Below are 12,027 nucleotides of genomic sequence, written 5' to 3' on the forward strand. Positions count from 1 at the left end.
ACAATAAAGATGGGTAACATCCTTGAATTATCATGAAGAGTCAAGAGGATGTGTTTTTTAGTCTCAAGGTAACCTTTTTAAACTATGCTTTTATTGTTGTAACTGTGTTGGTCTCAGGTTATTAGAGAGAGAAGGTAAGGGAAATAACTTTTATTGGACCAACTTCTGTTGGTGAGACAAGCTTTTGAGCTACATGGCTTCTTTGGGTCTGGTCATTGGTTCTCTGTCGTCATAGCTAAATACAAGGTAGCACAGATCAGTGTTTCTCAACCTTTTTTTTATATAAAGTACCCCTTTTTTAAAAAAAATTATAAATATCCCCAGTACCTACAATTTTCAGACACACAACATTTTTTTCTACTGTTGCAACAAATGTGTTTAAACAACTTGATCGTAGCCAGGCGGGCAATGACATTTTTGGGTGTAAAAAGTACAAAAAACCCCCCAAAACACTAAAACTTAAAACAAAAATTCAGTTTTCTCCAAATTTCAGTTTTCGATGTACCCGCTCCCCCAACTTCTCTCGAGTACCCCTAAGGGTACTCATACCACTGGTTGAGAAACACTGGCATATATGATTTAGCATAAATAGCAAACGCATAGTAAGAGACTGTTGAAGGTGAAGTGTGCGGCTAGTACCTCTGCAGTCACAAGACAAAAAGGAAAATTGAGTTAGGGCTTGGGTACACTACAAATTAACAAGTTGACATACAGCCAGCTGCAGTAATTAGAATCATGTGTATCCTCACCAAGAGTGCTTCCCGGGACTGACTGAAGTGGGGAATTGTAGGGCACTGACACGTGGAGCTCCACCGCCCTGGGGCTGACAACCCTGAACAGGACTCTGGGATCCCCTCTGCCAGTTAGGTTGACAATCCAAGCCGTCAGCCCAGCACAGGGCTTACAGCTTGTGCTCCAGGTTGAGCCAGGGCACCACAGCAGCAGTTCTGGGAGCCACATCTTCATGCAGGATTCTACTTGTAACTAGGCTCCCTTCTCCAGGACAGGGAGTTAGCAGGAGTGAAATTGACATTCATGTCCGTTTCACAGCTGTTATTTCACATTCTGGCTCCAGCTCTCACTCCATCTGTTCTCCCCAAAAGGGACCTGTATGCCACCTTCAAAAGACAAGCCTGGAACTTAAATTCATAACTTCACTAGACACTCAAGAACATACTTTTAATAAAGGATACTGGATTTATGGCTCATTACAGTAATCCGTAGCCCGTAATCTTCACTTTTTGTTTTATGACTGCAGAGGTGTCTGCTGACCATTTCACCATAAATTCTCTCAATATGTTAGTTACTTATGCTAAACAATCTGTTCCACTTGGTTTAGCTGTGACTCTGGGTACCTTCCACAGACCTGAAGAGTGCTGTGCGTCTTGAAAGCTTGTCTTTTTCACCACCACAAATTGGTCTAATAAAATACTTTGCCTCTCATACTTTACAACCTTAAATTTCTAGTTCAGTTTAAAAAAATTCCTCCCAACAAGAAGAGGGGTGTTGCTACACAGTCAATTTGTGGAATGCGTCTGGAGATTAAAGCAAATATTGGGGTTCAGTTCCCAGCTCAGTCATGTACTTTCTGTGATCTTGAGTAAGTCACCTAATCTCTGGGGCTTAGTTTCCCATCTGTACATTGAGGATGGTACTTGACAGGAGGGCCGAGGATGAACTAATTTGTAAGACACTTGGATATTACAGTAATGGGGCAATAGATATATATGGATAGATCTACAAAATCCAGAAAGGCGCCTTATATTAGATGCCTTCATTGTGGTGGGCGGAGGAGGCAGTTCTATAGTTATTCAGAGAGTCACTCTTGTTATACGATGTTTCCCTTCAGGGAGCTAACTATAGTAAGATGTTAGTGAAGAGGAGCTTGGAAATCTCCATAACTTTGTTGCAGGCCTATATATCCTGTGTGTGAGTGTTCCGTACACAATATAGCTTACTAATGAGCTGTACTGAGAAATCTTAGGACAGCTCATTTTACTAGCCACAAAGATGTCACATAGGCAATAAACTACTTTTGGGGGGGGGGTGCTAAATCCTTGTTCTTTAATGTAGTTGCCAGTCTTGCCTAATGCGGGGACATTTCCATGCTGCACTACATAAAACTAAGAGAAACTCAGGACCTGCCACCCCAGACTGCACTACAGTCAAATCTACCGTGTAACAGCTTCTGATGTTCACTCATCACTACAGATACACTTTAATGTAGAGCTGATAGCGTTCCTGTTTTGCTAGGAGACTGCCACAGACAGGTGGATGTTAAACATTTCCTCTTCAAGAGATTTAGTACGGTTCATTAAGAAATAATGAATCCTAGTCCTTCCTTTCTTCCCTGTTGAAGGATTTTCAAATTAACATCCTGCAGGCTATCCACCACTTATCTTTCATTGGCTTATTTAAATCTAGTTGATTGTCAGATTCAAGCACAGGTACCATTTTATTTATAGTTCTAGAGAATGGTTGGTTAGAAATCCTAGATTTTAAAGGTCTCCACAGTTTCACAAAAAAGAAGTTTACGTGTGACGCTTCTGCTGTCAGTTCTGTCTGCCCTCTCCCTGGCAGATTGACATTCGTTGGTTCCTTCACGTTCTGAGTCACGCCATTCCTGATGAAAATGAGTGGTCCTGTGGCACCTTAGAGACTATCAACAATATTTCTGTAGTGTCATGAGCTTTCGTGGGCACAACCCAATTCTTCCTTAGGTCTTTGCCTGAATTAAGAGCATCCTATCAAGACACACTTCCTTTGGATGTGCTGATGGCTTCTTGGGGATTTAATCCGTATCTTGGTAGTGACTGTCACAGCCTTGAGACATGCTGCAGGTATACACCAGTTTTCATAGGTAGGCATAATTTGAAGAATCAGGCCTCATATCTTCATAAAGACCTGTAACTTAGTAAGTGGCAAATACAGCGGCACTGCGAGTGAAATTCTATGAGAGAACTCTTTTCAGTCTTGTCCTAAACGATAGTCAGCTTCGTGAGAGTGAAGATGAGAAGCCTGTTGCAGGCTCTTACACCAAAAAAGCTGCTAAAAGGTGTAGCCATCTAAAGCATCTAACTTCACAGTGCCTACTAGAGCATCACTTTGTTCAGACTGGCATCGGTATGCAAGGGTAGGGGAGACGAGATCTTGGATCAGGTTCCACTCCAGTGACTGAGTCTTGAGAGAATGTTTGGCAGAGTGTGGTCAGAAGTATGTAGTCCATGTACTTTGACAACCAGAGGAGGACAAGAACTTAACGATCTTGTTCAAGTTCTTTCTCTTCACCAGCCCTAGCAGGGAGTGGTGACAGGATACTGACTCAATGGAGAGATCTCATTGGAAGCCAATAGCTGTACAGAACACAGAGCAGGAATTTCAGCTCGGTATCAAGCAATACATCTACCTTGTTTCCTGAAAATGTCCCTGTGGGAAATCATCGCCTAATGAGGATTGAGGACAATCACTCTCTTGAACAAAGGGGAACAGGTGTGCAGTATCCTGGTAATTGCTCTCAGCAGCTGGTTCAGTGAAAAGTAAACCTTGGATCTTAGTGCAGGGAAACCTAAATGTCTTCAAGAACTAGTGTGAAAAGCTTCCATCCTGTGATGAGCTGGTAAAAATTCTTTGTTTTGCTTTGAGTTAACTTCATTACCTTTTTAAAACTTGCTAAGATCTTGCCCTTTCCAGATCAATTTCCTTCACTTGCCACCAGAGAGATTTGCGCCTGGATTTCTCCACCTGTTCATCTTTTCAGAGCAAGAAACGTCTTGGCCCTTTAAATTTTCATCTGTGTTTTTATAGCCATGTGCCTAATATTAAAAAACATTACGTTGTATTTAACTTCTAGAAGTTCTGGCTTTGGAAGTTATCATCTGGACCACTTACGTTGTTTAAAGGCAAGGATTTCCTGGGTTATGTTGCCTCTGACAAAACTGAAATCTTCCACAAATTCTTCTAGTGCAAAGCAACCAGCACTGAGAATTGCTGGACATGCCTTCAGAGGCAATAATTAATAAGTGTGGTGAAATTGTCATCGTACTGCTTGGTGAACTGCTTCTATGTAAAAGATAGCCAGCCCTCTGTCTGCAAAGACTAAGCCTGAGAATAGAAAACCTAGTTTAGATAGGGGGTTCATTTTAATGGACTTATTTTTCTTCACAGGAGTCTGTGACAGACTACACTACACCTTCTTCTCATCCTAACACTGTGGCTGCTAGCAGTACAAAAATGGAGGAGACTTTGGTGACTAATGTAAGTCTATTGTAGTGAATCTCTGACTGAGGACAGGGACAATGTATTTATACTTTTGTCTTCCTTTTCAAAAGCACGCCATGTTCCTTTCAGTTAGCGATTAGTAAGGTTTCCATTATGTTAACCAGATGGCTATTGTGTAATTCCACTGTAAGAAACAAAAACAGCTTCAGTTTGATTAGTATCTGTCTGAGTTCTGTGCATGTTACATGGTGTCTCTTGCTTTTAAACAAAGAAAACTTTGAAAGCCTACATAGGGGAATGATGTTTAGAGATTGCTTGAAAAGAGATGGGGTCAAAATTCAGGAAGACTCTTCCAGATAGCAGGCATTACAGAGTTCTCCTCCTTTACATTTGTGAGACTAAGGGAAAGAAGAAGCCTGTACTAGTAGTGAAGAGAAAAGTCTGAGAGGCTTAGGAAAGTCCCCAGAAAGACTTGAAAAACCAGGGTTGTTCTGATCTGTCCTGAAATTAACTGCGGCTGTGGTACGCAAGGGAGACAGTTGAGTGGAGTGTTCTGGTGGAGAGCAGAATTCAGTCGTCATGCTTGTTGAAGAACATGTGCTTGCGCTCTCCACAGAGCTAGCCGTCCTGGCTTGGTGGGCTTGCTTGTCTGTATTAGTTTTTCTTATGTCGTGAGAACGAGTACCAACTGGTATGTGACTCATTGGGACTTCAAACGTGTCTTGAACTTGGTGGGTCTGTCAGGGTAGGAACCTGGATCTTGTGATGTTGCTATTTTGAGCAATGTAAACATAATTAATTCAGAGTTGACCGGATTTATGGGGAATCATGATGGATCCTCTTCCTTCACCCCTCAAGAGAACTTGCCATTTAAAATAAAAGCCTTTTAAATTGACGTAGCAATAGCAACATCCGTAATGCATTTTTGTGGCAATGTTGTTTGTAGCTATTCCTGCACACCTCTTCCCTTCATAGTGCTGTGACTTTTTTGTGCTTTTTGTTAGTGTCAGACTTGAATAAGAGGCAAAGTATGAGACTTGTAATTCCTTGGTCCTGCTGATTTTGGTGTATTCCCTTGTCTGGTAGATTTGGATTCCCACATAAGAACCAGCAATAGCAGATTTGTGCTTTTGTCTAGTTTCAAAGTGTCAAGTACATGTATTTTGAGATTAATCTCATTCTATGGCAGTTGCATGTGCTCTGTGCCTAAACTATAGCGTTAATGATAGAAAGAAGGAATAAGGACTATTGCTGTACCAAAGATTATAGCAACACTTCCTCAGATCTTGTATTTAGGATCTTGAGCAAATCCATCATTAGCTTTTTCTTTTGCAACAATTTTGTCAAATTTGTGTTTTCTCCTAAACTTCGCCTTTGTTTGAGAGTCCCATTGAAAGATAGCTAGGAATTTAGAAATAGCCATACGCAAGTGTTAGTTACCAGGTATAATTTTGCTTATTTCTTTGGTCCTGTGACTTTGAAGAAAACAGTTTCCATTTTTTTTGTAGAAATTTCATCTCAAAGCTTGAATCCTACTAGAGGGCCAACTTGAATTGGGAAGAATTTTGTACCCTGTTGAATTAAATACATTTTGGGCTAAATCCCAAAAATGCTAAAAGGACACTCGACTCTGTAGAAGACACTGGTGCACAGACAAGCAAGTCTGCAGTCACTGCGATGACCAGTATTGTATGAACCATACTAAACGACCTTTCCCCCCACCAAATTTTCATCCTGCTTTGCCAAACCATCCCTCCTGAAAGCTCAAGCCTCAAGGAACATTTAATATATTAGCACCGCTTGAGCATTTGCTCGTAAGGGGCTCTCGTGGTAGACTTAGTTAGAATGTGATGTGTGTTGCCTGCCTTTCAGGTGCCCTTGCCCCACACCCTTCCCCTCCCTAGGAGGGAGACTCTACAACAGAGCTCCAGCCTAACTCCAGTTTCTCCCGCTACCGTGGACCTCACCCTCAAGGTATGTACCACGTCCCTCTAAGGGTCGTTTTCTTGCATGCAAGGGAAAAAGATAATGGAGAACTTGCTGGTGAACCTTTTTTAGAGCCTTCCTTTGTTTCCTCTCTGAACTGCTTTTGCATATCAACAGATGGCTGAAACAAAAGGGTGTATGAAAGTGGGTGCATTCAGTTATAAATCTCTTTAACCCCTTTTGCTTTAACACTTGGCATCGATCTTGGCTTCCACTACCCAGAGTGTAAATGCTAGGGAGGCACATGTAGGTGGATAAATATCATGGCATGCTACTCCTGACAGAAACCCATTGTATTTTGATACATCAGTGGATAGGTCTGTTTAAAACAAGTTTGGCTACAGCTTCATGGTTGCACAGGTTGTTAAAAAGAGAGTAGTGCATTGGCTTCAGCAAATAGTACTTGAATTTCTCAGCTCTTTCCTTTTGATTAGTAAAGTGTGACTTCTACAATTGGATGATTGGAGTAGTAAATCATGTAGGTTGGCAGTAAGTTAATTTATATCAGCAGCTATTGTCTCCTATAAACTAGTACAAAAACTTTTTGTTATACTTATGGGAGCAGGCATTTCATGCTCCTTTATGTTGTGCATTGTGGAGCAAGGGTATGTTGGGAGCATTTTGTCTATGGCATGTATGCAGTTTTGATGTTGGGAGGGTTTGGATTGTGCGCTCTGTAACTCACTAACATTATTAAGCTGGTCTCTGTCCTTTGGCTATAGCCTTTTTAAGAGAGTCTCTGTCCTTTCAGTGCCCTTGATGAGCCATGTGATGGTGCTTTTATATCCTGAGTTAGTGAGCAAAGTATTGTCCAAACTAGAAGTCTTTGGAAACGTGGTTGGATGCATAGTTACTGGCTTTCAAGAAATTAAATGCAACTCCCAGTGAGAATTTCTCTCTGAAATGGTTTGTGATAGAAGAAAGATTCTTACTAGTTTTCATAATTTATATAATTACAATATAACAACCCAGTGATGCAGACGTAGTTACTGATAATTATTCTTCATTAACATTTCCTCCTCCTTTTTGTTTGCATATGTTTAAAGCATCTTAGCCAGAAAAAAAGTTAATGGAAAGAAGAAAAAGATGAGTAAGGTTGGGAGGGGATGAAAAGGGAAGAGTAATTTAGCAAGGGAAACTCTGCTAACCTGCTAACATTTGAAAAATAATGAATTAATACTGATGTATTAACTTTCTGGTATCTGGAGGCGCTTTTAAAATTGTTTTATTTACATGTCAAACTCAATACAACAATGTCTAGAAATAAGTAGTCCATTCACTGAACACTTGATACAGAGAGGAAAATCACTATGGCTTGACCGTTTCACACCTTCTAAGCATTAGCCTGCTGAGTGTTGAGTTCCTTATAAGTATACTATCTAGTCTTGTAACTTGGTGTCGGTACCTCTAGACCGGGATGATACGAGTGTCCTAATAAGCTCATGAGATGATGGCTGTCTCCGTAGTAGGTATGAGGAGGAATTCTTCTATAATCTGTGCTGCAGTGCTCTGAGACTGCAGGATGTTGGGAAGCATTTTTTTGCTAACCTGCCCTTAAGCTTTCAGACTTCGCATCTCTTCCTGCACATAACACATGCAGACCACACCTTTTCAAGGCACTGCAGGGCTTAACCATGCCAGAGTCTCTGGTAGCCCAAACAGAACATTACTGCTGATCTCCCAACCAATGGAAGGTAAACGTTGCTTTTAAATGCTGCTTTGACAAGCGTTATCTTTCAACTCTCCTCCTTGGAGGAGGAACAAGAGTTTCCAGGCTTTCTTCTGGAATGGAATAACCTTCCAATCTCCTTTCTTGTTCCTCCATCCCCCATCATACCATTCCATCTGCAAGGATATCCTCTTAAAAGACAAAGAGGGGGAATTCTGCCATAATTGCTCCTTTCTCTGGGCCTCTTTCTGCCAGGGAAAGAAAATGGAAGTGGAAGGCTTATTGGGATCTTGGCTTCCATCACATCAACCAAGACTTCCCTGGAGTCAACTTTGCTTGGACAGATCAGACCTATTGGGTCTTAGCCAGGCCTTTGCTGATCAAGGGCTCTTTGGCAGGGGAAGTCCACAATCCTTTTAAATGTCTCTGCCCATCATATGTCTAAATTCCAGGGTCTCATCTAAAGATTCTAAGCAGCTAAGAAAAACATTTGGCAAGGAATCTGTCTCTGGGTATTCTGGCCTTCCTCACAGGAAAAAAAATGTATCTTAAGGAAGTTTTCTTTTGTTTCCTCTGCAATCTTTTATTGACTTATGAACGCTGGAGCCCTAGACCGCTTAAGTAAGCTAAGGCCCACATGAAATTGGGTGAGAGGCATCTGGGGTTAGCCATTGTCTTCTCCCATCCGGCACAGCCCCTCTCCCCAGAATGAAAGAGAACCTCAACAACCCAAACCACGGAAGGTAAAATCATTCCGGGTGCTCTTTCTCCTTCTCCATTTCTCCCAAACGTGTTTGAAACATTTTGTATGTGGGAGACGTGCAGCCTGGCTACTCCCTAGAATTAGAGGCTCTTTCACTCCCCTTCTTCATCTGTGAGTTGCGAATAAGAAGTTCTGTATTCTGAAAGAGCCCTAATCCTGTAGCTGGGGAGACGCAGACTAAAGGAGGACGGTGCTCGGGACTCTGCACGTTCTTCATAGTTAGAGGAAGGGTCAGGAGGAGTCTGGGCAAATCTGGACCCAGACAGCAAATAAGTGAATGAGACAAAATGCAGGATGGAGACTTCAGCTTCTGCTATTGAGCAGATGCCTCAAGGAGTTCAATCTACTATAAACAATACAATTTCCCTACACCTTTGGGAAATACTCACCTGTAGGGGTGGCCCATCCATATAGGCGGCCGCCCAGGGTGCCAAGTTAAATGGGATGCCAAAAGGTGGCGCAATAGCATTAAGGGGTTTGGAGGTGGGGGCGCCGATTGCATGGTTCGCCTAGGGCGCCAGTTGCTGGCAGCTAGTCTAGGGCTGCCCCCGCTCACCTGTTATGTGGGTGGAAGGTGTGTGAACAAACCTGTCCCACGTCTGGTCTAGTTATTAGAAAGGGCTCAGCCTAAGTGTATGTGTTGGTGGGAGGGGTTCCAAAAAGGGAAACAGTCAAGTCACAAATTTCCTATCAAGTGTTTCATAGAAAAAAATCTTGGGGGGAGGACTCCTGAAGCAGTTCCTCCTGTCAGTTACCCTTTTATACTGCGACAATGGCAATTAAATAGAAAAGCCAATATGATTTGTATCATGATGCGTGGGCAAATCAAATAGCTCAATTTAGAGAGATGCGGAGCAGTTTGCCCATTTACATAAGATGACGACATTGCCGCCCGCCATGCTTCATTTTAATGGGCAAGGCGGTCATCGGACTGTTTTGTCCAATCCGAAGTGCTCCATGTCAGTTCAAGTGACTAGGCCGTTCTGATCAGACTTCCTTCTGTAATGCTGAAAATGTGCTTGGCTCTGGACAAGGCACCAAACGAAAATAGCTCCTGCCCTCAAGAATGTGTAATTTGTTAGATGAATTGCAGTATGGAACCCTTAGTCTCCAGTGGCTAAACCTCACATTAAATACATGGGCCACTGTGTGTCATAGAACTCCATGGACCATCATTAAAATGTGTTTGTGGCTTGTCTAATTTGAACATTTATAGCAAGTGTCCTTCCCTTTGTCACTTAAGCATAGTCCCTTGATGCTTTCCCTCGAATTCTTGCCTGGTGTTCAAAGGTTTTCTGTTAAAATCTTGGGGGAGGCAGGGTTGACTCGGTTCCAGTCAACCACTAGGTGGTTTAGATAAGTTTGTTGAACAGTTTAAAACCACACATTTTTTTTAAACTCTTCCAACTCCTGCTTGACCCAGACTATATTTGTGCTAGGCACTGTTACATCTGTGATTACAGAACGTAAGGTTTGACTTTTTCCCTCCTTTGGTATTTATTTTTTTCTTTAACATGAGGAAAAACCTGTGCATAGGTTTGGCACAGTTTTAGCCCCAAATTATTTTATTTTATTGAAAGTTTTAAAATACGTAGCTAAATAAGCACACTAATTGTGTGGTGGTGTTCATTGTGGTGTGTTAAAACTACAAAATAAAATGGACATTGTGTTCAGATTTACCTCTGACAGATTAATTGCTGTACTCCCTTAAATGGTCACAGATCATACTGAAGATAGAAATTCATGCTTCTGTGGTTGACATTTTTATCTCAGAAAAACTTCCCTCCCTTTTTGCACCAGTGGCATTAGACCATTTAATTTTAGAGTGAATGGCTTTATTTTAGAACCAATTTTGTGCTAACTTAAGCAAGCGTGAAACATTCCACTCCCCACATGGGAGGAAAAAGCCGAAGTCAGTGTGAGCAAACTTGATCTTGGGTTCTGGCAGTAAAAATGGTTGATTAGACAATTCAAGCTAATTGGAAGCTCCCACTTAGGGCCATAAGCTTTTTGCATGACCACTTAGTATTGTGCAATCATGGCGAGCCAACATGAAGCCAGGAGGCTCCCAGGTAGCCTGCACTCCCTTTTAACTACAATGAATTGTTAACTGAAGGACTAACCACAACACTAAAATGTGCTCAATACCTGCCTGTGTGTCTCAAAAAGAAAACCCTTTCTCTTGTTCCTGAACAGATGGAGTCTGCCCGCAAAGCCTGGGAGAATTCTCCAGGCATGGGGGAGAAGGGCTCACCGATAACCTCAACAGCATCTCCCATAGCCGGAGGCACCAGTGGAAGCAGCAGCAGCAGCAGCGGACCAAGCAGTGCCACTTACAGCTCTTTCTCAAGTGCATCAATGCCTCCTATTCCTGTGGCCTCGGTTACACCTACAACCTCGTTGTCAGGTATCCGCCTTTGCATTGCGTGTTGTGTACTGCACTCCCCTCCCCATTCTCCAGCTGGTTTTGCCTTTTAATCGTGTCAGCTCTTCACTCTTTGGGATTTGGGAATGCATGGAGTTCTTATTTAAGGGTGTAAAAGTTGGGTGCGAGCCCCAGTTTACCAAAACCCTCTTATTTGCGTGGGTCAGATGTCACCGCTGTGATGTCATGACAGGTATCCTCTTCTGTCCAGTGACAAACCGCTCAGTTGCCTGCATGTCCTCTCTGTATGTTGTACTGGCTCTGCACACCCTCTGGTGTTACTTAGATACCGCACATAGGGGTTTGGCTATCTGTCGTGTTGTCATTTTAGGCCCTGTCCTGCACCTGGGTTGGTATGTCTGTTCTTGTGAGGAGTGTGTTGGTACCACAGTGTTTCTTCACACAATGTTTCTTCACGAGGTGTTCTGTTGTGACCCTTCTGAATTGTTTCCAGCCTGAGCCTAGGACAAGTTAGTGTTTTACACCATTAACCCAGTTCGTGCCAGATTCTGTGAGCAGGGCCTGCCTCTTGCTCACGGTTTCACTCTGCTTTATATTAGCAAAGTCATGACCACTGTGCCCAGGCCTGTGATATGTGGGCATACGCTTCAGTAACTCATCTTACTGCAGTTGGAAGAGCTGAAATTTCCCCTATGATTTTACTGCATAGCCAGCTGGGGAGAGGAGTTTTGCTTCTCTCCCTTTTTCAGTAGGGTGGATCTGGAAGATACAGTTTAGGAAGCTTCTTCTACCCACCACCTTCAGCTGGCTGCACAGAAATCTTTGTGTAGAATAGAGCTGCTCTTTTCCACCTTGTCTTCATGCGGCTGGCCATGGGGAACCGGCAACTACTCAGTTCCCACAGTTGTCTGAAGATTTCCAGTTTTTGTTTCATATTACCTCAGTAGGGCTGACTGAGGCCTCTTTGTGGTAGGCGCTGTACAAACATACATAATAGTGTGCCCC

At 42.6% G+C, this 12,027-nt stretch overlaps 1 protein-coding gene across 16 annotated transcripts in view; it reads left to right on the plus strand.

Annotated features, from left to right (window-relative positions):
* The window catches only part of PRRC2C (proline rich coiled-coil 2C), an 85,965-nt gene that overhangs the window by 55,014 nt on the left and 18,924 nt on the right, over positions 1–12,027 (plus strand). For 12 of the 16 annotated variants that reach the window (XM_075937009.1, XM_075937012.1, XM_075937015.1 and 9 more), the window contains exons 23-25: positions 4,165–4,254; positions 6,091–6,192; positions 10,833–11,043. In XM_075937009.1, the coding sequence (XP_075793124.1) occupies positions 4,165–4,254; positions 6,091–6,192; positions 10,833–11,043 (403 nt within the window). The remainder of the gene's footprint in view (positions 1–4,164; positions 4,255–6,090; positions 6,193–10,832; positions 11,044–12,027) is intronic. The other 4 variants (XM_075937022.1, XM_075937023.1, XM_075937020.1 and 1 more) reach the window with 3 other exon arrangements.

The sequence above is a fragment of the Pelodiscus sinensis genome, chromosome 9, assembly GCF_049634645.1.
Source record: "Pelodiscus sinensis isolate JC-2024 chromosome 9, ASM4963464v1, whole genome shotgun sequence".
In the NCBI taxonomy this organism is placed as follows: domain Eukaryota; kingdom Metazoa; phylum Chordata; order Testudines; family Trionychidae; genus Pelodiscus; species Pelodiscus sinensis.